This window comes from Pangasianodon hypophthalmus, chromosome 8 (genome assembly GCF_027358585.1).
Source record: "Pangasianodon hypophthalmus isolate fPanHyp1 chromosome 8, fPanHyp1.pri, whole genome shotgun sequence".
NCBI lineage: Eukaryota > Metazoa > Chordata > Actinopteri > Siluriformes > Pangasiidae > Pangasianodon > Pangasianodon hypophthalmus.
Window position 1 is genome coordinate 11,927,526 of NC_069717.1, and position 24,104 is coordinate 11,951,629.

Genomic DNA, 24,104 nt, shown 5'->3' on the forward strand with positions numbered 1-24,104 from the left:
TGGGACCATGGGCATTGAAGGACTGGGCAGGATTTAGCCAGCTGAGAATTTTTCTGAGTTTGTTTCTAAGTAAACCATTATAAAGGCCTGAAAGACAGAGGGGCATTGACCAGTCCCTATGGCATTACCAAATATTTATAAGGACCTGAGGTTGTAGTAAAAGCTATCTTCCACTTGTCAACCTCTCTGGTCCAAACTAAGTTGTAAGCAGTAAGATTGTAGCTGTTTTGAGTTGTTCCAGAGCTGAAGTCACCAGACACACTGGGTAAATATATTATACTGCTGTTTTAGTTCAGTTCACAATAATCAGTTTAGGAGTGATGACCCTTTTCCCCGCTTCTGTCCATATAAGAAGCCTGCAGAAGCCAGGTCTGATGTAACTATTTTGCAAAGCCTCAGACTTTTATTCTTCTATGGATTGTTTTCTGTGGCAGTTAGCAGGTGGATGTGTGGTTCAAGGTGGCATGGTGCCCGAGAGCAGGCTGATGGCACAGTGATAGGGTCTGTGTAGGGATAGGGTGCAGTCTCTGGGTTTACTAAACACCTCCTTGAATTCAGCTTAGTTTAGCTTAATACTTAGAATTTAGCTTCATACTTTCTTGGGTGGTTTCATGGCTCTCTACAGACATAGTGGCTACAGTGATTGAGAGAGGAGACAGGCAGTTATAACAGTGAGGTAATCAGGCTGCGATTTCTTGATGAAATCGCACACTTGTGGGAGCAGACTGATTAAATGGATTTAATCGTAGATTTAGCACATTTACAAAGTCAACCAGTGTAATAACATCAGGAATCAGGTGTGTACCTGCACAAAGCCTGCACCCCCACCAGCACTTTCTGAATCTTGATGCCATATAATGATATCATTGCACAGTGTCTTTGCAAGGAAGAAGGTTTGAAAGGCTGGATGGAGGTTGTAGGACTCCTTTGGTGGCTGAAGCAACCTCTCAAACATTGATTACAGCCAGAAATAGTGTGATTAGAGATAGTCCACTCCTTGAAATATGAATGCAGCATGGGCCAGCATGTAATGTTCAGCATGGAAGTTATATTTTGTAAGTACCAGGTCTCTAGTGAAAAACCCTGGAATCATCGTCTCAGATTAAAAATATTTGCCTGGGAAAATTGCCAAGATGGCCACCAAGTGGACATATTTTACTATAAGGACTTTGGCACAGCAGCTTTAAATTACATACAGTACCAGCCAAAAGTCTGGAGACACTGGATTGACTACATATTTGTCATTGTCTGAAAGGCATTTTGATGGTCAGTGTACATTTTGGTAATTTTTTTTTCTCTTAGTAACAGAAATTAAAAAATAAAACATAAATGATTATTTGATTATTGCTTCAAATCCAGGCAGAAGAAATGAATAAGAAGTTTTTTTTCTTTGTCAGAAATAGCAGATACCAAATTTAAAAGTGACTTGGGTTTATGGCTTATTATCACTGACTATGTAGTTTATTACAGTAGAAGAATAATGCTATTCATTATGAATAATGAATGAATAATGTTAAGCTCAAAATCTCCTTATAGTCCTTGACGGAAAACCTTTTGCGTCACCATGATCATATGTCTTTTTCTCTTCTCACCATGTCTATAATCATTATATAAGCCATCTATAATCATGTCTATAAGCCATACCTAAAGCTAGCTAAAAGCAGGACATATGTGTATTGACTGGCCTTGACTTAATAATTTACAGTCCTATCTGCAACAATTGATTTAAGGGACCGTTTTTTCTGTTTTAATTCATTTATGATTTCATTTTGTGGTATACAAAGAAGCAAAAGAAACACAAGTTGCTTTTGAATGGTGTATCTGCTCTTTCTGACAATTAAAAAAGAAAAATGTTTTGTTCGTGTTTCATTTCTCCTGCCTGGATTTTGAAATAATAATCAAATAACCAGTCATGGTTTATTTTTTTATATTTCTGTTACTGGTATTTCTGTGACCAAAGAGTACACAGACCTCTGATAAAGGCTTATGGCTGAAAGACAAATATACACTTTTCTTGGTTAGTTCATAATTCCATATTATTATATATGTGTTATTTCATAGTTTTAATGTCTTCTTTATTATTCTAATATCTTCATTATTATTCTAAAATAATAGAAAATAGTTAAATAAAAATCTAAACAAACAAACAAACAAAAATAAAGAGAAAAGAAAACCTTCTATGAGCAGGTATGTCAGAAATTTTAACTGGTAGTGTTTAAGATTTATATTTAGTTTGCATATAACACATCTGTAATGAAAAAAAGAAGAAAAAAAAGGTTTTATAGCTCATTTTTCCCTAATAAGTGTGTATTCCGTGAATCTATTTCCTCAGGCTGATCCCTCCTCTGAATCAGCTGGACCTTTTGCGCAGTCTGAAGGGCAGGTCTGGATTCAGGTTGGAGTGACACTTCTCTTTTAATATTAAATGGCTTTAATATTAAATGGCTCAAATTTTTTTTGCTAACAGTAATCAGTGTACAGGAGACATAGGGATCCATAGTTAGTGATTTTGTTGTTATTTTAGATGAGTTTTGGTTTAGTCACAATTCCTTAATCATTCAGTACTTAACTAATGCTAACTGTCTCACTGTTCACACTCTCTATTCTCCTTTGTTTTGAAACCAAAGGAAGGACTCACAGCCTGAAGCTTCTCCCAGGTTGGTTAAATAATTAAAGTTTTAATGGGTTTTTGAATGTCAATTACCAAAAACCACTCATTACAAAGATCATTCATGTCACAGATTTTTTGGGAGCTCCATGCACCAGCATTGTTCTTCGAAGGAATGCAAAGTCCATGCATTTCTCTCTGGATATCTGTTATTCAAAAATGTATAGATTCAGTTCAGTAGCACTTTATATTACAGCACTGCTTCATGTACTTACAAGGTAAAGACTCTGGTACAACACATTTAACACCTTATATCAATATCATGTTATAAAGTTTACAAAGGTTACAAAGGTTAATTACATTCCTAAATTTATACTAGAACTGTATACTTTTGACAAGTGAGTACCCTGTAAAATACTGTACTATAATATTAAGTGCAGCTCATTTTTTAAAGTTTAATTGTCTTCTCAATAAATTATCTCTTAATTATGGCCTCCACCATTTTGACTATTCCTTGTACAATCTCTTGTGTCTCTCACCACCCACTGAACCACACTTGCAGTAGTGAGATTTCACACAAAGACACCCTCTGTGGGTGTTGCCCGAGAAGCAATAGGTACCGTAGCACACAGATACTAACATCTGCACGTCCGGATTTCTCTCCAGCACTTGGATCTGTGTCTTTTCCCTGTCTATAATTTCTCATTTCTGACCCTGTTTCCAAATATGTTCCTTCAATTTATTCTTTGTAATATAAAAATGTCAAGTGCCACTTTTTTTTGGAGATATATAAAGTAGTTCAATGTATTTTAGAGCCCAGTTTGTCCCATTTCACTGGTTGTGTTGTTGTCAGTAGATTCTGATGTGTAAACTATGATTACTATGAAGACTTTTATCTTTGAGTGAAGACGGAATGGGAGCGAGGGAGTGTTAGAAGGACAGAAGGATAGACAGATAGACAGAGAGAGAAATTGCAAGAGAGATGCTTGTGGCACAGCCTGACCATTTCAAGAGACCTTTCAACAGCTTGAAAGTTGCTCAATGGGGTTTTGTGAATTATGTGTAAAATGTAATTACAAACAATCACTCAAACATTAACCAGTTAGGAAATTGCCTCCAATCCCACCTTTAGACAAAACCTCTATTGGGAATCTCTTTCTCTTTTGAATAAAATGCTCAGAGCTGTGGAAAATACAGATAGTGTCTGTGTCATTAGACCATGTAGGCTACCATTTTGCCACTACAGCAAGCTTCATTATAAGCTAGAAATCTGTTGCATCATTGTAAGATGCAGCTTGCAATGAATGACACAGTTTCATCTGTATTTATCATGTCCAAATGACATTTGAAATTGAATTATTTGACAGTTGCTGCCCCAACAACAAACCCGAAAAACAATAGTATTTCATTTTACAAATGAAAATCAATAAAATCGAACGTATTTCTATGTTATCGTGTTTGGCATTGCAGGCTCTGCACAAAGCTTTCCTCATAGTTTGTCTTAGTTTCTGAAAGTACTTGGCACAAATTGAATTTGAATGGTAATTTAAGGCAAGCTTGACAATCTTGCTCCTGATCAATGTGTTAGATACATATTATAGACCGATATTTTTTTTAGTTTTCTTTTACATAATGCCTATTATTTCTTAAGAGACCTAACATACAATGTTTGTGCAATCTAATATGAAGACAGTAGAGCACACACCTTCAGCATGCTCTGCATACAAACACTTTCAGCATGCTATAATGTGCATGGCTTCTTTTGCGCTGCTTTTCCAATGCATTATACATGGCTGTGGCAGCATGAGGGGACTGTAGATTGCATGGCCTAAATGTTGAGAAGCATCATTACAATTTCTTTTTCCTTGTTTTTATGTGATAGTTATTTTCATAATCAAAAAAAATAATGAATTAGGATGGAAACAGTTATACAAAGTGAACTGAAAATGACTTAGGTCCATTGCCACTTGGTATATCATGTCTTATTGAAAATGGATTTATTGTTATATGAAGAAAACAATTTTGTTATTGTATTAATATATCATGAAGTAATGTGAGTCTTGACACTGATAGAAAATGAAAAGATACTTACATTCTGACCTGATACAACTTTTTTCATGCACATCTTAGATAGGTACATTTTTTGGCTTCTTTGGTGTCCAAAATGGCAGATTTTGACACTGAGTTACAGTTACAACTAAATGTCCTTCAAAAATGGATGAACTGAAATAGAAGCCTCTTTTAAATATGTAATATATGTCTAGCATGTATACTTTATTAATCATATTTCCAGAGTACAGAATTTTAGACACTCTATTTGTTTCACAGGAGTACGTGCCAATTCTTCAGCAGTGTGTTGTCATGTATATTATCATACATAATGATTTGATTATCCCTTTGCTTTTGTTTCACTCGTATACCCCAAAAATGCTTCGCGCACAGCCGTAAGCCAAGCTTAAAAGAGAAAGCATTCTCCAGCCCCTCTAAGAGTGCAGGGGGAAAGGAGACCAAATCGCCTGGAGCAGACGAGGGAGCAGCAGAAAGTCCTAGCAAAGTGCCAAAGAGCTGGAGCTTCACTGAGCGAAACCGCTCCAAACACTCCTTGAAGATGAAAGAGGGTCGGACCTCAGAAGGTCAGAATTGTTTTTCTTTTTATATATATACACAGTAATTACACATTCACACACACCTATAATTACTCCTTGTGTTTCAGTTTGAGTTGTGGTCTGTAATATGTGGACTATGTGTTTAATAAGAACAGGTTGTGCTGACTGGCACAGAACCAGCTGTCACAGCCTTTTCCCAGATCTGTCATGTTCAAACGATCGTTCAGATATAGTCTACTAATGAGCATAGGTTATATAAAAAGAGTTGAGGCAAAATTATTTCCATAACAAGCACGTTTTCATTGACTGTACTGATCCATAGGTTATGCACAGGAATTTGAATAGCTCTCCTCCACTAGCTAGTTTCTTTGCATCTTCATGCCATGCTGTGATCAGCTTTAAAAAAAAAAAGATATTTTATATTTCATTTCTTCCTGCTTACAGTCTACACTCTCATCGCTTCCTTTCTCATTTCTCTTCACTGAAAAAAGTGCTGATTGAGATGCAGGATGAAGACCTCGGAATGAAGAGTTCTCCAGGTTAGGCTGTGATCCAGAAATATGATCCAAAAAGCATCAAGATGACATTGCAGTTTGCTCTAAAAAATATATGTAGTAACTGCAACTGCTTTATTAGTCAATTACTGCCTCGAACATAAATGTTTTGGGTAGTTAATAGACTTCTACATTTGTAGATGAAAATGAATAGCTTTGAAAATGTGGCCCAGAATGTTCACTTTCAGCATCAAAGCCATGGCATCATTTAATCATGATGTGTCCATTCATAAAATGCAATAATTAGCCACATAATGTCTGCAACTTGTGATTGACATGTGGTTCTTTAAACCATTTTCATCTGAAACTTTTAACCATTTCTTTTCCATTTCTCTCTCTCCACATTTTGGCAGCAATTGAGGGGTTGATCAGTAAGACAAATCATGTTTTTTAGGGTTGTGCTTTTACTTTAAGCCACAATACCACAAGCTCAGCTAGGAGCAGCTGAAGAAGGAAAAGAATGCATGTGTAAAAATGGCTTTTTAATTACTGAGTTGCAGCTTGCCTTAACAAGATTTGCTTTCCATGCAACACCCTCTGTCATAAACTCTGCTGAGTCCTGCGTCTCACCAACAGAGGTTTCTAAATGCCTATCCTGGTAGTGAAACAATAGCTTAAATGCCTGAATATGCGTATCTGCAGAATTATTAATCATCAATTACTTTAATGATTATGTCTCACAAGATATCAAATACAATAATACTTATAGTGATTAATGTGTTTTTATGACTGAATGTGTTGCAAACAAATATATTTTGTCTTTTTGCTCTTTTTTCCCCCAAATTCTTTGCATTTACCTGCATGAGGATTTCTCTCTGCTTTTGGAGGAAACACAATTAGCTGTTTACAATATTCAGTGATTTCATCAAAGACTCACTGACTATTATGTCATTTGAATTGGATGTATAATTCATATGACTCATACTATATGATTCCTATGACTCATATTAGTATCTTAATTCATATGACATAAAATATTCCTGTTACATTTTCTACCATCTTAACATGCCAGCCAGTAGTAGTGCAGTACTCGCTAGAGTCTAAATATGCCTTGCTGTGAGTCTTTGTATGTGCACAATGTGGTTTAATATTCAGAGTGTCAGGTAAGTGTTTTGTGCATGGTTAATAATGCAATTTTAATCTTAGGATGAGAACAATGAAGCATGTCTAAATTTTCTGCTAAAAAAAGATGCTAACACCTGAAAGATAATTATGCAATATACAGAGCTATCAAATAATAACTTGACTTGATTATGCTGTTGAGCATTTGTGTTATTAAGATCGAGATTATTGCCTAATACTGGAATGTTCTAACTGGATCACCACTCTTGTGGAAAATCTGAAAGATATATGAGAAACATTATTTTAGTTTTTAAGGGAATTTGTGGATTTGTGTGTTATAGAAGCAAGTCTTCCTGAGGACTTTGGCGATGATAGAAACTATGAATTTCTGCAAGATCTGTCTCCTGCACTGAAAGCCACCATAAGGGCAATCTGGTAGGAGACGGCCACATGGACTGTCTTTTGATAATGTTTGTGAAGGTTTTCAGTCACCAGGTTATTGAATAAACTATCTGTATTAAGTATTTGTTACTGGACTTGTTGTCAATTTGCTTTGACATACAGCTACTCGACTCTTTATTATGGACCAGCTTCTATTTTTAAAGAAGTGATATTAGACCATTTTAAGCAGGATAAAACATGAATTAATATGTTTTGTATATTAAAGAGAGACCTTGACAAAACTAGTAAGTCTAATAAATATCAGTTTAAATAAATATCAGACAGTACAATGCAATATACAGTCCCCTCCGAAAGTATTGGAAAGGCAAGGCCAATTCTTTTGTTTTTGCTATACACTGGAGACATTTGGGTTTGAGATCAAAAGATGAATATGATATAATAGATCAGAATTTCAGTTTTCCTGATATTTCAGAATTTCCGGATATTTATATCTAGATCTGTTAAACGACCTAGAACCTGGCACCTTTTTTTTGAACCCACCCATTTTTTAAGTGATCAAAAATATTGTAACATGACTGACAGGTGTTACTTGTTGCCCAGGTGTCCCCTGTTAGATTGGTTGTTTAAAGAATTAATAGCTCTGACTGTTTACTCTTGGTGTGAGCCCTGGGTTTCGCCTGTGAAGACTGCATTTGTTGTTAAAAAGGATAAACCTACATAAAGACCAGAGAGCTATCTATGGGATAAAAGCAAGCCTGATGAACCTGAGAAAAGAAAGAAGATCGCTCATAGCCATTGCACAAACATTGGGCATGGCCAAAACAACAATTCAGATGTCCTAAAAAAGAAAGAAATCACTGTTGTACTAACAAGCAGACATCAAACAGTTTGGCGAAGGAACACAGCAGCAGTTGATGTCAAACATTGTGAGAGCTGTGAAGAAAAACCCAAAAACAACAGTCAGTGACATCACCAACAACCTTCACAGGGCAGGGGTGAAGGTATCACAATCCACCGTTCAAAGAAGACTTTGAGAGTAGAACTATAGAGTTCATATCACAAGACACAAACCACTCATCAGCAGTAAGAATCGAAGTCCATACTGGAATTTGCAGAGAAATACAGAGATGGGCCACAAAAGTTCTGGAACCAAGATTAACCTCTGCCAAAGTGATGGAAAGGCCAAAGTGTAAAGAAAGAATCTGCTCATAATCCAAAACATACAATACATGCTCACTGGTCAAGCATGGTGGAGGTAGTGTCATGACTTGGGCTTGCATGGCTGCTTTTGGAATGAATGGATTCATAAGTCTACAGAAACACTGTGTCTGCCAATTTCCAGAGAAATGCATCCAATCTAATTGGCAGGAACTTCATCATGCCGCAAGACAATGACCCAAAACACTCTGCCAACACAACAAAGGAGAAAAAAAAGTGGAAGGTTTTAGACAGGCCAAGTCAATCACCAGACCTTAATCCAGTTGAGCATGCCTTTCACCTCCTGAAGAGGAGACTGAAGGGAGAGACCCCCCAAAACAAACAACAAGAGGAAGAAGCTGCAGTACAGGCGTGTAAAAGCATCACAAAAGAAGAATGCAACAGTTTGGTGATGTCAGTGGGTTGTCAGCTTGATGCAGTTATTGCATGCAAGGGATATGTAACCAAATATTAAGTGTATTTACTTCAATTTACTTTAAGACTATCTGTTCTAATGCTTTTGCTCACCTAAAAAATGAGTGATATGCCATGTTCTAAGTTGTTTAACACATCTAGATGTCAATATCAGGAAATGAAAGCTGAAGTTCTGATCTATTGTCTCATATTCATCTTTTGATCTTAAATCCAAATGTCTTCAGTGTATAGCAAAACAAAAGAATTGGCCTTGCCATTCCAATACTTTAAGAAGGGACTGTATATTTCCTATAAGCCGTTTACAGAAGGACAACTGATGTCTTTTGGTGTAACTCAGTGGTTGTGCAAATTGATTACTGTTCTGCATGATTATAAACTAGTGTAATCATCTTAAAAACCATCATTGGTCTCTAAATAGTACTAATTGTTTCTCTTTTCTAGTTATGTCACATCTAATGAAGCCACTGCTGTTGATATTGCTGTTTTAACTGAGAAGATGTGCTTGTCTTGCTCTCAGTATCATGCGGTTCCTGGTGTCTAAGAGGAGGTTTAAAGAGAGCTTGAGGCCGTATGATGTAATGGATGTGATTGAGCAGTATTCAGCAGGCCATCTGGACATGCTGTCTCGCATCAAGAACCTGCAGTCCAGGCAAGACTAATGTCCAACCACAGCTGCATTTCCTTTCACATAACAACTGGGTTCATATTTCCAGATTTCCTGTACACATGCTTTTTTTGTACACAACATTTCATATTTTAAATTTTCTGTTGCTATGTCTGTAATCAGGCACAGTGCCCTCTGGTGGGTACATAATATTGTATCTTTGCTACCATTTAAACACTCGCAATGGTAAACTATAGTGGCTCAAAGCTGTCATGCCCATGACACATTCACTCATCTCTGAGCACCCATGCATCCTCAAAAAATTTTATGCAAGAATGGATCAAAGTTTCACTTCTCCAATTCTTTTCTTTTATTTTTCTCTCACATTCCAAAATTCTGATGTGAGTCAAGACTCATGTTTCTCTCTCAAATAAGATTCATATATGTTGTGAAATCAAATCATTGTTCCACACATATAAAATATATTCCAACAGCAAATAATCATTGCCTGTGTGTTATGACAAATGTGGTCATGGAATATATTCTCACTTATTTGTCTTTGGTTCTCTGTGGAGCACTGTGATTGGTATCCATGTGTTGCTTCATGATGCTTTGCCCCATGTCTTCTCTATGTACTTTGGCAGGATAGATTTGATTGTGGGCCCCCCACCCCCTTCGACCCCTCGCCATAAGAAGTACGTAATCAAAAGGCACAAAAAGTTTGCAGTTTACCCATTATTGAACAGCATTGCACAGTGTCATGGTTTTAATCTTAATACTTTCTACATAAACTAATTGCAATAAATGTAGTTCAGCATCCTGTTCTTTGATCATGACTATATTCTTTAAATATATGTTATGAATCACGCACACACTGCTGTTATAAAAGCTACAAAAACATGGAAATGCTGTCCAATAATTCTGTACTCACATCAGTGAGCATATACTCTAATTAGTGGGGGACTAATTCATTTATGCATGCCATTCTTGCATTTGAAAAGGAAAATCAAGCCAACCATTAACAATAGAATCAGTGAAGCATGAAGCATCATAAGGCATGGTACCAGGTAATTTTTGAATGTTCTTCATTTGCTCTCTTTTTTAAAGACTTTTTTTCCTAGGTATTATATCAAATGTGTTGCCAGTGACATGGCTGGCATTACGTGTAGTTAATACATCACCATCTGGTGGTGGTGGGTGGATCACTCTGCATTTCAATATTGTTTTCAATGTGACCTTGTCAACTTTGAGAGTATGGGGATGCACTTGGCTTTATATCACCTAGATAACTAACTAGCTTGATAGCTATCTGTCTTGCTAACAGACGTGGCTCATGACTATACATTATGGTGGGGCAGGACAACATTAATAAGGACAAAGTCTCAAAGAAATTTAAGTCGAGAGGCTATCAAAATTGACTTATGCTGTAGGTTACTATCTAGTGAACTGTATAGGAGTACAGTCTAGCAGCTACTTCTGAGTGGGTTTAGAGGTAAACTGCTTGATACAGCAGGGGTTTTTCACATCGGAATTGTCACAGTGGTCGAGGCACCTACAGAAGAGCTAATGTCATTAACCAGGGTTGCCACGTTACAGCAAAATTTCCAGCCCAACTACTTCTACCACACAAACCACCCAAACCTGAAACTAGCCCAAATAATTCAGACATTAGAGATGCATTTTCTTTTGTATGGGATACAAGGTCACTGTGGTGCACATGTATTTACAGTTTACTACTGGTTAATATAGTAGTTAGGGTTTTTTATTATTATTATTATTATTATTATTATTATTATTATTATTATTATTATTATTATTATTTATTTATTTATTTATTTATTTATTTATTTATATTTATTTATTTATTTATTTATTTATTTATTTATTTTTCATTTTGTAACAGGCTCTATTTTATCCATTTGTCTTTTCGTTTCTGGTATAACATACTCTCTGTTCGTCTGCCTGTTTCCACAGTCTTGCCTCCTGGATTAGTAATTTTGTAATGTTTACTCACTAACTCCTGACTTGTTCCTGTTTCCAATATTAGGGACCTCAGCAGGGTTTAGCCTTCTGCAAATAGTGTTGGCAACTCAAGCATTACTGCCTGTGCCATCTTAAGGTTCTCACTGGTTCTCCTCCTTAAGTGAGGAGGAATGCTAAATTTGGATAGAAACTCTGAGTGCCAGACAGTGAGATGGTTATCAGCCCTTTTGCATGCTAATTTCAAAAAGAGAGGTCACCAAGAAGCTCTCAATCAGAGGACTGTCTGGATTGGGATCTTAATCCACTGCTGAATTGGTGTCAGGGTCTGATTGGTTAAAGAGCATTTTGGTAGCCTGTCCTTTCATGTGCTTTACCTGTTTGTCTTATGAGTGTTTATATCGCTGCTCAACAAGACGCCTGTTTCAATGCTGTTACACATACTCCACCACCCTCAGAAACACCAGCGGCATTACCATTAAACAACTCCTGCTGTGTTTTTGTACTCCACAGTGGCTACCCCCTGAGAACCTGTTCCACTAACAGCTTTTAAGCACTTCGCTTTATGAGCTGTGCTGGAATGAATGCTGCTGGTTTCTATCTCTTTTCTTAGCTCTAAAGGTTTTTTTTTACATCAATCCCAGTGTTGAATTAACACCCAGAATGTTGATTTAACACTTTCAGAGTTTGCTTGTGTCTAATTGGACATATAGAAACACAGCAGGGTGTTAATTCACCGCTGGGTGTTAATTCTAACACTGGGTATTTTGCTGTGTACTTCTCTCTAAACTCATAATGCTAGTAGTTCAACCTCTGTCAGTGGTCATGCTCTTAGCCTCTGCCATAGGTAGAGCCCACAGTTCAGCTCCTGTCTCTGTTTCCTGCTCTGACACCTAACTCAGTCTCTACTTATAGTTTGCTCATACTTTGAATCTCATTATTCTGATTTGGATTATTTCTGTTCTGTACATGTCTCAGACCCTATTTCTGATCCTTCTCCAGTGTCGATCTTACCTCTCTATTCCTGGGCCCAGCTTGTCTCCTTTCGCTGTGTCTTGTCCACTTTTGAGTTGCAGTACTTGAAAATTCTGTCAGTTGTCAGGAGTGAGTCTCAGCTTGTGTAAGATCCATCCTCTTAGTCTTATTTAGAGACAGGCTTGGCACTCTAACTTTTACTTATAATTGGTCAAATATGACCCATATACACCTTAAATCACAGATGATAACATAAAAAGATTACACTTACATATAGCTTAATGGATCATTTTGTATGCTGTTTTGAAAAAAAGGAAATGGTTCACACGCTAGTCAGATATATAAGATCACATGGTGTGAGAGATCTGAAAATGATGTAATGACTAGAACAACTAAATTATTTTTAAGCAGAAACCTAAAACCTAATACAAGATATACAGTATGTTGTGCCATATTTTGCATCACCCTCTTAAGAGTGTGCACTCTTAAAGCCTAACAACTAATTCAAAGCAGGAACTCATTATTTTAACCCTTTGTATTCTCATTTGTAACTAATTAGCATAATATTACACATAAATTTGTTTATTCAATAACCAAGTATGTCAACTTGGAAATTACATATAACTAAATCAGACCAAGAAAATACTCACATAGCTAACAGTGCTCTATTCTCCTTATTACAAACTGACAGATGTTATTGATTCAGACTACACAGTAAGCTGGCAAATCTTTATAGACTGGTGACAGTTCTGCCTGAATGTGTATCAACAGATTGTCTGCAAATAGCCCAATTTTAGTTAGGATTTTGGTCATAAATGGACTTTTGTCAGCAACATATTTGGGTGTAGCAGCTACATACACCAATGAGCCATAACATTATGACTATCTGCCTAATATTGTGTTGGTCCCCCTTTTGCTGCCAAAACAGCCCTGACCCATCGAGGCATGGACTCCACTAGATCCCTGAAGGTGTGCTGTGGTATCTGGCACAAAGACGTTAACAGCAGATCCTTTAAGTCCTGTTAGTTGCGAAGTGGGGCCTCCATGGATCGGACTTGATGGCCAGCACACCCCACAGATGTTCGATTGGATTGAGATCTGGGGAATTTGGAGGCCAAGTCAACACCTTGAACTCGTTGTCCATTCCTGAACAATTTTTACAGCGTGTCAGGGCGCATTATCCTGCCAAAAGAGGTCACTTCCATTAGGGAATGGAATGAAGTTGCCATGAAGGGGTGTACCTGGTCTGCAGCAATGTTTAGGTAGGTGGTATGCATCAAAATAGCATCCACATGAATGCCAGGACCCAAGGTTTCCCAGCAGAACATTGCCCAGAGCATCACACTACCTCCACCAGCTTGCGTTCTTTCCATAGTGCATGCTGGTGCCATCTCTTCTCCAGGTAAACGATGCACACGCACCCAGCTTTCCACATGATGTAAAAGAAAATGTGATTTATTCTTCCATTGCTCCATGGTCCAGTTCTGATGCTCACCTGTCCATTGTAGGCACTTTTGGCAGTGGACAGAGGTCAGCATGGGCACTCTGACAGGTCTGTGGCTACACAGCCCCATACGCAGCAAGCTGCGATGCACTGTGTGTTCTGATACCTTTCTATTATAGCCAGCTTTAACTTTTCAGCAATTTGTGCTACAATAGCTCTTCTGTGGGATTAGACCAGATGAACTAGCCTTCACGCCCCCAAGCGCATCAGTGAGCCTTAGGCGCCCATGACCCTGCCGCTGGTACACCGTTTGTCCTTCCTTGGACCACTTTTGGTAGGTACTAACCACTGCATACCGGTAACACCCCACAAGACCTGCTGTTTTAAAGATGCTCTGACCCAGTCATCTAGCCATCACAATTTGGCCATTGTCAAAGTCTCTCTAATCCTTACGTTTGCCCATTTTTCCGGTTTCCAACACATCAACTTCGAGAACCGACTGGTCACTTGCTGCCTAATATATCTCAACCCTTGACAGGTGCTAGTGTAACGAGATAATCAATATTATTCACTTCACCTGTCAGTGGTCATAATGTTATGGCTGATGTGTATTTAGGCAGTGTTACACCAGTGGGTTAAAATCTCAATACCTTCTGGGCAAGTTCAGCTCCCTATGTCTATAGCTGACTCTATTCCCAATTCCTAAGGATAACCAAACAAACTCCCAATGAGGTCATATTAGACACCCATCCCACCCCACCAATCCAAAGGGAAATGGAAAAGGGACAGTGATGAGAGCACAAAAAAACAGTATTGGAATGCAGAATCAGGGTTTAATACTTTCTCTGATCTTGCTCTTGCAGAGACTGTAGCACTAACCCTTTTAGTCTGATGTTGTGTGTGACATAGAGAGCATGATAATGGTGAACACTGCAGCACTATTTTGCATGACTCATTTTCAAAAAAAAAAGAAAGAAACAAAGAAAAAAGGCAAAGTCATCCAGGGACCATTATTGCCTTCCATATAACAGTTTTTCAGTGCATGATTCAGTGCATATTCTTAAACATTCGCATCCCTTTTATTTTTAATACTTAAGACCCTTCAGTATTGTTTATTTGTCTTTATTACACATTGTACATTTGTGAGGAAGATACACAGTATCTTAGCTCTAGATAGAAGAGATTGTTTCATGAATTGTCAGGGTGGACCAGATAGTGGGGAAGGGAGTATCATCAGGGGATAAGGAGAAACCCAAGAGTGATACTGCTCAGGAAAATGACCCCAGCATGATGGGCCGATTTGTCAAGATGGAGAAACAGGTAAGGGCCTTTTTTTGTTATTTAATGTTCCACGTTTCACATATATTAATTGTTGTGATATTAGTGATAACACAAAGGGGACAGTTTCCAAATGAGTATATTAAAAAACTGAGAACTATTGGCCATGCAGGTGGGTGCGATGGACCGCAAACTAGACTTCCTGGTGAATGTATATACCACGCGCATGGGTATTCCACGCTCTGAAACTGAAGCTTTGCTGGGCTTTAAGATAGCTGATCCAGCACCACCTTACCACAGCCCAGAAGACAAGAGTGAGAAGGTGCAGGACGAAGAGGAAGAGAAGAAGAGCCCAGAGCCCGGCCCAACTGGGACGCCTGCCAATGGCATGTGCCGCCCATCCACATCCTGGCATCAGCAGAGTGAGCAGCCGCTCAATGTGCCTCTTTGGAATAACAGTCGTGGGGCATCACCGGGCACTGATGACCCATCACTTTACCGTATCCCACCTCCACCAACACATGAGAGTGGGGAGGGCGGACGGCAAAGGCGACACAGACGCACACGGCCTAACACAGGTGTTGACAGCGACACATCCCTGTCCATTCCTTCAGTGGACCATGAGGAGTTAGACCGCTCATTCAGTGGCTTCAGCATCTCACAAGCCAAGGAAGAGGATTTCCTTCCTCCAGTGAATCTCGGACTGTTTGGGGGCGGAAGAGGAATGGCCTTCTGTACTCGTATCAGACCCTACTTGGCTGAAGGGGAATCGGACACAGACTCAGATCTTTACACACCTGGTGCTCCTTCACCTCTATCGTTTACAGGGGAGGTGACATTCGGAGACAGGGGCTGGCCAGGTCTGAAGTAGAAGAAAATGCCTAAGTGAGCCTTCGAATTGCAACAAGAGCCTTCAGATCCTGAGTGGATAATGGTAACAAAAGCTTAATCAAAGAATCCAATGTGGTCATTAATGCATGAGGACTAAAATAACCCAGTTAGAACCCAATGAACATGATCCACTCAGTGGACACCTGTTAACTGGTATGGCCATATCATGTTCATAATGATAATATTACTTTGGCACGAGAGTGACTTTAACAAATGTAACATACTTTGTGGCCTCCTAATTCAAGACATCTGTCTTGGATGCACACTTAAAAAAAAAAAGAGTTTTCATGTAAGCAGGTATTGGCTTGAGTTATTCATCTCATGGGTCATTTCTTTGTACTAATGTAGTTATGAATATTTATGGTACCAGTGTTTATTACCAAGGCAATATTAGAAGCACTTTACATATGGATTGTACATACATAATAATAATTAATGATAGTGTGCCTGCTTTTGCTCTTAGTTTATTTTTCCTTTTATTTCTTTTATAGATAACATAAGAGACTGTAATGATGAACAGACAACAGTAATATATGAATTTGTGTGACATATTTAATGGAAACTGTCGCTTTTTTAAAAAGATTACCCCAACCAAAGATACAGAGAGAGCACTTCTGAGCATGATTTACATTTACACATTTTTACTTCCATCCACAATACGTTTGTAAACTTAGCATGTACTTTATTTTTATTAATACATTTACAGGAGTTTTTACAGGTAAAAATGTTTACATTTTACATTCAATTAAATGTTTATTATAATCATTATCTTGAGAGTCCATAAGCATTGCCATGCCTTTGGAAACTCCAATTCGGTTAATGGTTAATCATCATACAACTAAGCTTGTTATATTTATTGTTATAAATACATTAAAAAATACCTGCAACATATAGTGCTTAACAGGCTTAGACATTTGATTGGCAGCTTGTGATATATACCAACATTCCACATTCTGTAAGCAAAAGCATCATTATTAGCTTAATCATACATGTAAATCTTTTAAGAAGACAAAGCTTTCAGAAATAAGGGGAGTTCTTGTGAATTTGCAGTATAGCATTGTGAAAAGTATCACAGTTTCAATCCACATGCAATGAATTTTGGTTTCCTAGTAATGGTACAACTAATCATACACTATGCTTTATTAAAGACCCCTCCGAATATTTCAGTCCCAGTATAAGTGATTACCCTAACTGCATGGCATGTTTAGAGGAATTTGACTTGATAATGAATTTATTCGACTTGGATAATGAATTTGAATTGATAATGGAAATACAGGATTCTGTGCTAGTAGAGAAACAAAAAAAATAACGATAAAAACATTCTTGCATTCAACTACAATCTTTCCCTCGATGCCCAAACTGATGGCAAACGAAAATGTCCAAGAGTTGTTACGTTACATTATGGTGAGACAAAAAAAAATCTTTTTATAGCAGTTAAGGGTTTTTCTAGAGCATGTTGGAAGGCTTGCAATGTTATAAGAAATAAAGATGGTCTGATTTAAATTGACTTTTTCCTGCTGCCTATTTTACAAACATTAGTAAACTACTCATAATATTCAGAGAGCATACCATGCCCCTAATTCTATATTTACACCTACACCAAAAAGGTAAGACACTTGTTTGTCTGAGTATAATACTGATTCTTATTGTATTTTATTAACCAGGAAAAATGAGGTGTGAAGTCAGTGAATCCAATCCAGGTTTTCAGTTGCCCACCAGTAAGAAACGATGCCTATTGCTGTCAGCAGGCCAAATGCTAAGGTGGACTTTAGCACAGCAAGACACTGCAATAGATGGACAGAGACATAGAGAAGAAGTTTGATGAGCAATTGAACAATTAACTTATTTGAAAGTAACTAATGTACTAATGCATGAGGTGGTTTGTCTGCTCAACATATAAGATTTATTCATTGCATTGTTTGTTAAAAAATCCTTATACCATGGCACTGTTGAATTCTTGATTCTGATTGGTCAGAAGGTGTTGATTAACTTTCTACAAAAGCACAGCTCTGACAGAGCTGCTAGCAAAGTAAATTACAAGTTGAATTGTTGATATGGTGAAGTTTTCTCTGAGCAGATATTCTTCAGAGTCTTCAGTGTCAGAGTGAAAAAGTCAGAAGTAAAGATGAACTTAAAAAAATGAACCTTCATTTTTTCTTAAGTAAAAAAAATTGCATCAGCTTGTTGCAGGTAACTTTTTTCTCAACTGAGAGAAGTTTTCCAACATGGGATAGTTTTCAGAACTTTGCGGTTTCTCTGTAATATGTTTGCATTTTTTCTGTCTCATTGACTGAAAGAGTGAGAAATAAAGAGTGGCTATTGAGGGGATGACTGTTAATAGCTCACAGGAACTAACTTAGTTAGTGGACAGGAACTATAAATTGAAGAAAAGTATGATGTGTCATTATTTAATAAATAAAAAAAAATGTTAGCATTGGCAAATTGCTGCGGTAGGAGAGGAATAAAACACAAGATGTGCTTTCATAGGAAAATAGTTAACTTTAGGGTGGTAAGGCATCACACCTTTATTTTCCTATAACACCAGACTTTAGTGTTTTATTCATTAGATAAAAGATGATTAGAAATGGTTAACATACAATAAATAAAAACTATTGTTTTTCTCCAATCTGAAAAGGTGCTACACATTATATGTATTTTTCTCCCTCAAACACAATGGTTGCAAAGAAACTGAAAAGGCTCAAACTGTTCTCATTCTTTGTTTAAAATTGTACAGCTCACTACAGTACTGACCTTTACCTTGCTCCTATGAGGATGTTGCTTCACTGCTGCACTCACAGGTTGCTGTTCCTTTGGTTGCATCCTTGACCTCTCAGGGTAGTAAGGCTTCTCTAGTGGGTCATCTGACTCACTGTGATACTACAACATGAACACGAACATGAACTCTCAAACCCCACTATCACATGTCATGGTTATAATCCAGTTATATAGACACATTATGCTGAATACCTCTGGTTTCAATGTGTTGAGATCTGGTGTGTTGAGATCTGAGTCCAGTTCCTCTTCGGTGCTATGGGATGAGGAACAAGGCCAATCAGGTAGATTGCAGATCTCTTTTAGAAAAAAGTTTCCATCAAGCACCAAGCATCATCAAGCGTTCTTTGGTTTGTTCCTCTGAGAGAAGCCTTTAAAGTTATATGTATAATCCTACAACAGAGGATTTTACAGAGGGAAAACCACTCACCATCCAAAGAACCCTTGAGGAATGAGCATTCCATAACTATGCAAACTGATCATATCTACACCATAATGGGTGCACTAATGTAAAAGATCATTACCTGTCAGAATCCTCATCATATTCAGAAGATTCATGATCCAAACAAAAGGTAACCTTATGGTTCCTGCCTAAAGAGAGTAAAAGGAGTAAAATGTCTCACTTACTTGCAGTTCATTCACAATTTTGTCAATGTTGGAAAGGCAACCAGGGAGAATGGAAGTGTGTTCTCTGTAGCACTTACCCACTTTATCCTCTGGTTCAGCCTGATCACCATAAAATCGATAAAAAGCCTCAATTCTAGTTTTCTCCAGCTCCCAGTCCCGCTCATTCCCTTCCTCATCCTCATAAATGTCTAACTCCTCCAGGGCTTCTTCTGTGTACTCTTGGTTTTCTCCTTCACCTGAATTTATCTTTAATGAATCTTCACCAGTCATGTCCCAGTCATATTCATCTAAGAGCAGGTTGTCTTCATCCATCAGGAGTGCTGACGACCATAAAACCTCACTTATTATATTTTTGGTATCCCCTACATTGTCTGAAGCCTCTGAAGATGATTTGTCATGGTCTTTTATGGCTGCGTCTGATTGGACAGATTCTATGCTACGGTGTGACTCTGTAGGTTCTGTATTGGATTCCTCATAATATGAAATAGAGCTTGTGTTTGTGAAGCCTCTTTCCTCGACATCACTGAATAATACACGTCCCACGTCCTGTTTCTCAGGACTGTTAGCATCCCCGTCCCCTGTATCTGGACATATATAATCAATATCATTATCCATCCTCATCATGTCCTCCGTTGCATAGTTATGCTGTGTAACATGATTCTTTTCCTCTTCCTGCTTCACTGATGAGGGAAAATTAGTTTCTTCTTGGCTTGTGCTGTGATCATCACTACTACTGTCACTGCAGCCTGCTTGATCATTAACATCACTACTACTGTCACTGCAGCCTGCTTGATCATTAACATCACTACTACTGTCACTGTAGTCTGCTTGATCATTAACATCACTTAGATCACCAGCATCATCCTTATTCTTGGCATCTTCCTCCATGGTTCTATCATTTGTTAAAGATTCTTGGACATCCTCTTCATCAAAGTTTCCTCTCTGGAAAGACAGATCCAAGTCTACTGACGCTGAGATCATTTCAACCTCCAGGTCCTTAATCCCAGAATTATGATCCAGAGCAGGACTGTCTTTGTTTTGCAAGTTCACATTTTCTGCATTAGACAAATCCTCCATCCTGTCTGTGGAGTGATCATCACTAGAACTGATGTCAACGAGGGTGAATGTCTGGGCTGTAGCATTTTCAGTGGGCTCTTCGGTTTCACTGTGTGAAAAATCCGAGGGATAGTCTGCAAGGCTTTCTTCAATCTGTTCTTGGTCTTCCTCTGTAAACTCTTTCATGTCATCTCTGACACAGTATTTGTCAGCAATATTTGGACTCATTGCAAGAAAAAGTTCATCCTTGTTACCAACAGATTCACACTGAGAAGATGGTTCTGTTGTGCTGTAGTTCTCTGGTAATTCTTCGTCTGATTCAGATGATGTCTCTTCTGGTGTTTGACTTTCGCTGGCCGTTGGAGGTGATGTCTGTTGCTGATATTCTACATTAAACGTTTCCATATGTTTCTCCTCTGTGAGCTCCTTTTCATCTCCCATTATGCTGAATCCAGTAACTAGTCCGTGTGTTGAAACACCTGCTGCTAAGTCACTTTGCATGTTTCCTTCCTCTGCAGTACACTCGCGAACTGTATAGTTTAGTTGTTGTGCTTCTGTCATTATTGTGTTTACAACCTGATCATTATCTGTTACATGAGAGAGGCAAAATGTAGCCTCTGTGTTGATACTGAATGAATTACTTGACTCACTCTCACTGTTATCAGAGGTCACTTCAGTTTCTTCCTGTTCATAAACATTAGGGAAGGTCTGAACTGAGCCTCGCTCTGATCTCGTCCAGAGTTTACTAGCACCGTTTCCGTCGTCCATGTCCTCATCCATAACTGGGTGTGTTTGAGATGTGTTATTGCCCTCATCTGATTGTAGATCCTCAAAATCTAAAATGTTATCTTCTAAAGGAGACACAAAAATGTGCAAAATATATTCAGTCAGTATTACAGTTAGATTACATAAACTCTCTTAGAAAAAAATGGTTCTGAACAGTTCATTAACTGGAATCCCCTCTGACTGGGACACACTCTGTTGCTGAATCCTTGATAGCACCTTTCAGGGTTTGCATGAAGAACCCTTTAGGCTTTTAGATTGAACCGCTTTTCTAAGAATGAAGGTAAAATAAGTTCAGAGTCACAAGTTCCACAAATTGTACAAAACTGACAACAGAATTATTCTTACCTGAAAATGCGTCTTTAAGCAAATCCGCAATGCTTTGTTCCATCTTTGTTGTTGAAAACGGTAGCTTGTAGTTTCATTTGACAAATTTCATGTGAATCTTAAAACCTTGAGCACAAATTTGTGCTCAATCAAGCGCTTCTTTGTCTTACAGTCACTTCCTGTCAAAATCAGGTCATGAAAATTTTTTCATCCACCGTACACTTTCTCTACACAAAAACACTTCACCTAAAAGATTAGAGTTAAAAACTTTGGACTGATTAATGATATTGCACAAATGTTGATAGATGTCTATGCAAAATAAAAACCCATCATGAAATTACCTGTTTTTTCTTTGTTAGTTGAGTAAAATCTGATTTGAGCTGTGGTTTCAAACGCGCGCAACTGAGTACCCCAGAAAAAGTACATCCTCTTTCAGTACCAGGAACAGCTGTACATGCATGCTGCAAAAAAAACAGGCCTGCAAACATGTCTGCATCATTTCACCAGCTCAATGTTTGCAGGTGGTGAGCATTATGTTCCACAGTTTATAGACACATCAAGACGTAAACATGTCCGATCATATAGAAATAAAATGTTCTTGGTTAGCAATTTTACTTCCTCATACCGTTCAGTTCTGAGAAAGCAACCATGTTGTGCTTTAATGTCTGTTTCTATATACAATGTGACTATATGAATCTACTATATGGTAGAAAATAAGCAATACCAAAAATAGGTAAAATATTTTATTAAAAGTCATCAGAAGCAAATTTGGAACATCTACTCAATGATTCAAAGAAATGGTCAAATAAAAAGGTCCTAAAAGTGTGAGTTTTTGTTCAAAGCTCATTCCGGAGGTGGTAGTGATGAGTTGACTTTAGGTCAACCTCTACTGGATAGTGGTCGCTGACTTCCAAAGCCTAAAAAAAGAAAACAATGCTATATAAATGATAGGAACAAGAAAAAGAAAACGATCAAAATGTGACATTTGGCAGTCAGTTATTTGTTTTGTAGCAACCCATAAACTGTAGAATACCTCTTGTTCAGTTAAACTGAACTCCCTTTTGAAGTTGAAGGGTTGAGCTGAGTCTGGTACAATCCCAGAAATCAGTGTTTTTCCATGTACAATTATCCTGAGGGGAAATAGAGATAAAGTTAGAATGCGCAACAGTAAGCTGGCACTTTTTTGAGTTTTTAATGGCATTTGGAATATAAGTGCAATAGATGCTTGCCTAGTAACATAATTTTGGGCTAAAAGTGGCCTAACTGTACTATTCTGGCAGCCAAATGAGCTTTGTGTTGTCATTATGGGCAACATGAAGTGGTAAGTGTGGGCTATTATGTAACTCAAAGTTAGCTAATTATGGTTCTTAAAATGTGTCTTAGCTAAAAATATATTTAAGTAATGAAAAGTGAAGGACCTTGACCCCCACCCTCAATACCACGACTGAGGTGAGACCCTTGAGCAAGGCACCGAACCCCCAACTGCTCCCCGGGCGCCGCAGCAAAAAAAAAAAGGCTGCACACTGCTCCGGGTGTGTGTTCACAGTGTGTGTGTGTGTGTGTGTGTGTGTGTGTTCACTACTGTGTGTGTGCACTTGGATGGGTTAAATGCAGAGCACAAATTCCGAGTATGGGTCACCATACTTGGCCACAAGTCACTTCACTCACTAATGGTTTCTCCAAGCTTGTTAAAGTCATAATATTTTTAAGCAGAATGTAAACTAGTGGTAGTTGCTGTAGACCTGTCATAAGCGCAGTGTGTTTTGTCACGAACAGTGGTGTCCTGTTCATCCGTAATCAACCAGAGGAACTTTGGATCATTCTTTAGTCTGAGCTTCTTCAGGCCTTTAATAGTGACATAGCCACAGTCAGCATTCAGATCTCCCAGGAGCATCACATTCTACCACGACATTACAAAACAAGAAACATCCTAATTGTTAAATTTGTAATAGTGAAATGTTTAAGAATCTGTTTTCTGAATAAAAAGGTACAGCTGCACCTCAGTTTTCCATTTCTTTCTGACAGCTTGAAAGACATCAAAAAGTTCTTCCATCTCATCCATGGCTTTCCTAGGACATGAGTGATGACCAATGATAATAAGGTTTTTCACAACTGCAAAAGAAAATTAGCAGTCATATTAAAAAATGCAGTAATATGGAGCTGCACACAGTAGCTAAATACAGATTTGAGTGCACTCATGAGTTTCAAGTATTGAAATGTTTTGGAGTGCCAATTGACTGGTTTCCTAATGTTCATAATGTTTTCTGCTCTGAGAGCATGGTTCAGTGCCTAAATATTTGCAGATTAAACTGGGATTTAGGATTTGGAGGAGCCAGATTTCTTTCACGGGGCCAACAGTATGGAAATATTACCATTCAATTCATGTGTTATTATATATGTGATAGGAGCAAGTTTAGTTTTTAAATATAGTATCTGCCTTATGAGTTTAATGGAACTAACCATAGTTGGGTGGTGAGACCTTAAGGTTTCAGTATTTGAATTC

The 24,104-nt window shown here is 37.9% G+C and overlaps 2 protein-coding genes across 7 annotated transcripts in view; one reads left to right on the top strand and one right to left on the bottom strand.

Annotated features, from left to right (window-relative positions):
* Positions 1-16,579, top strand: part of kcnq2a (potassium voltage-gated channel, KQT-like subfamily, member 2a) — a 33,498-nt gene extending 16,919 nt beyond the window's left edge. Inside the window, exons 9-19 of one of the 4 annotated variants that reach the window (XM_026917891.3) lie at positions 2,333-2,395; positions 2,628-2,657; positions 3,171-3,224; positions 5,051-5,241; positions 5,706-5,753; positions 6,122-6,139; positions 7,172-7,265; positions 9,382-9,513; positions 10,113-10,163; positions 15,070-15,187; positions 15,318-16,579. In XM_026917891.3, coding sequence (XP_026773692.1) covers positions 2,333-2,395; positions 2,628-2,657; positions 3,171-3,224; positions 5,051-5,241; positions 5,706-5,753; positions 6,122-6,139; positions 7,172-7,265; positions 9,382-9,513; positions 10,113-10,163; positions 15,070-15,187; positions 15,318-16,016 — 1,498 coding nt within the window. In that variant the 3' untranslated portion in view covers positions 16,017-16,579. The remainder of the gene's footprint in view (positions 1-2,332; positions 2,396-2,627; positions 2,658-3,170; positions 3,225-5,050; positions 5,242-5,705; positions 5,754-6,121; positions 6,140-7,171; positions 7,266-9,381; positions 9,514-10,112; positions 10,164-15,069; positions 15,188-15,317) is intronic. The other 3 variants (XM_026917898.3, XM_026917905.3, XM_026917915.3) reach the window with 3 other exon arrangements.
* A 118-nt stretch (positions 16,580-16,697) lies between these two features.
* si:dkey-183p4.10 (serine-aspartate repeat-containing protein F) lies at positions 16,698-22,293 on the bottom strand. 3 transcript variants are annotated; one of them, XM_026917946.3, is made up of 7 exons: positions 21,943-22,293; positions 21,623-21,780; positions 19,513-21,342; positions 19,333-19,399; positions 19,004-19,064; positions 18,794-18,913; positions 16,698-17,820 (listed from the first exon to the last, which is right to left on the bottom strand). In XM_026917946.3, exons 2-7 carry the CDS (start codon positions 21,663-21,665, stop codon positions 17,719-17,721), a joined length of 2,223 nt encoding a protein of 740 aa, XP_026773747.3. In that variant the 5' UTR covers positions 21,666-21,780; positions 21,943-22,293; the 3' UTR covers positions 16,698-17,718. The 3 variants fall into 3 exon arrangements, 2 of the variants coding, with proteins under 2 accessions (XP_026773747.3, XP_026773729.3); XM_026917928.3 differs by having other exon boundaries at positions 18,788-18,913; XR_008302172.1 differs by lacking the exon at positions 16,698-17,820 and having other exon boundaries at positions 18,827-18,913; positions 19,004-19,201.
* Between the last annotated feature and the right edge of the window lie 1,811 nt (positions 22,294-24,104).

What these genes read in the sequence shown, in the direction of transcription:
- si:dkey-183p4.10 (XM_026917928.3), bottom strand. Translation starts at nt 21,665, where the DNA reads ATGGAACAAAGCATTGCGGATTTGCTTAAAGACGCATTTTCAG. An exon ending in TGAACCAGAGGATAAAGTGG is followed by an intron (nt 19,400 to 19,512) that starts GTAAGTGCTACA and finishes TACTCTCTTTAG; the next exon opens with GCAGGAACCATAAGGTTACC. An exon ending in TCAACACATTGAAACCAGAG is followed by an intron (nt 18,914 to 19,003) that starts GTATTCAGCATA and finishes TTCATGTTGTAG; the next exon opens with TATCACAGTGAGTCAGATGA.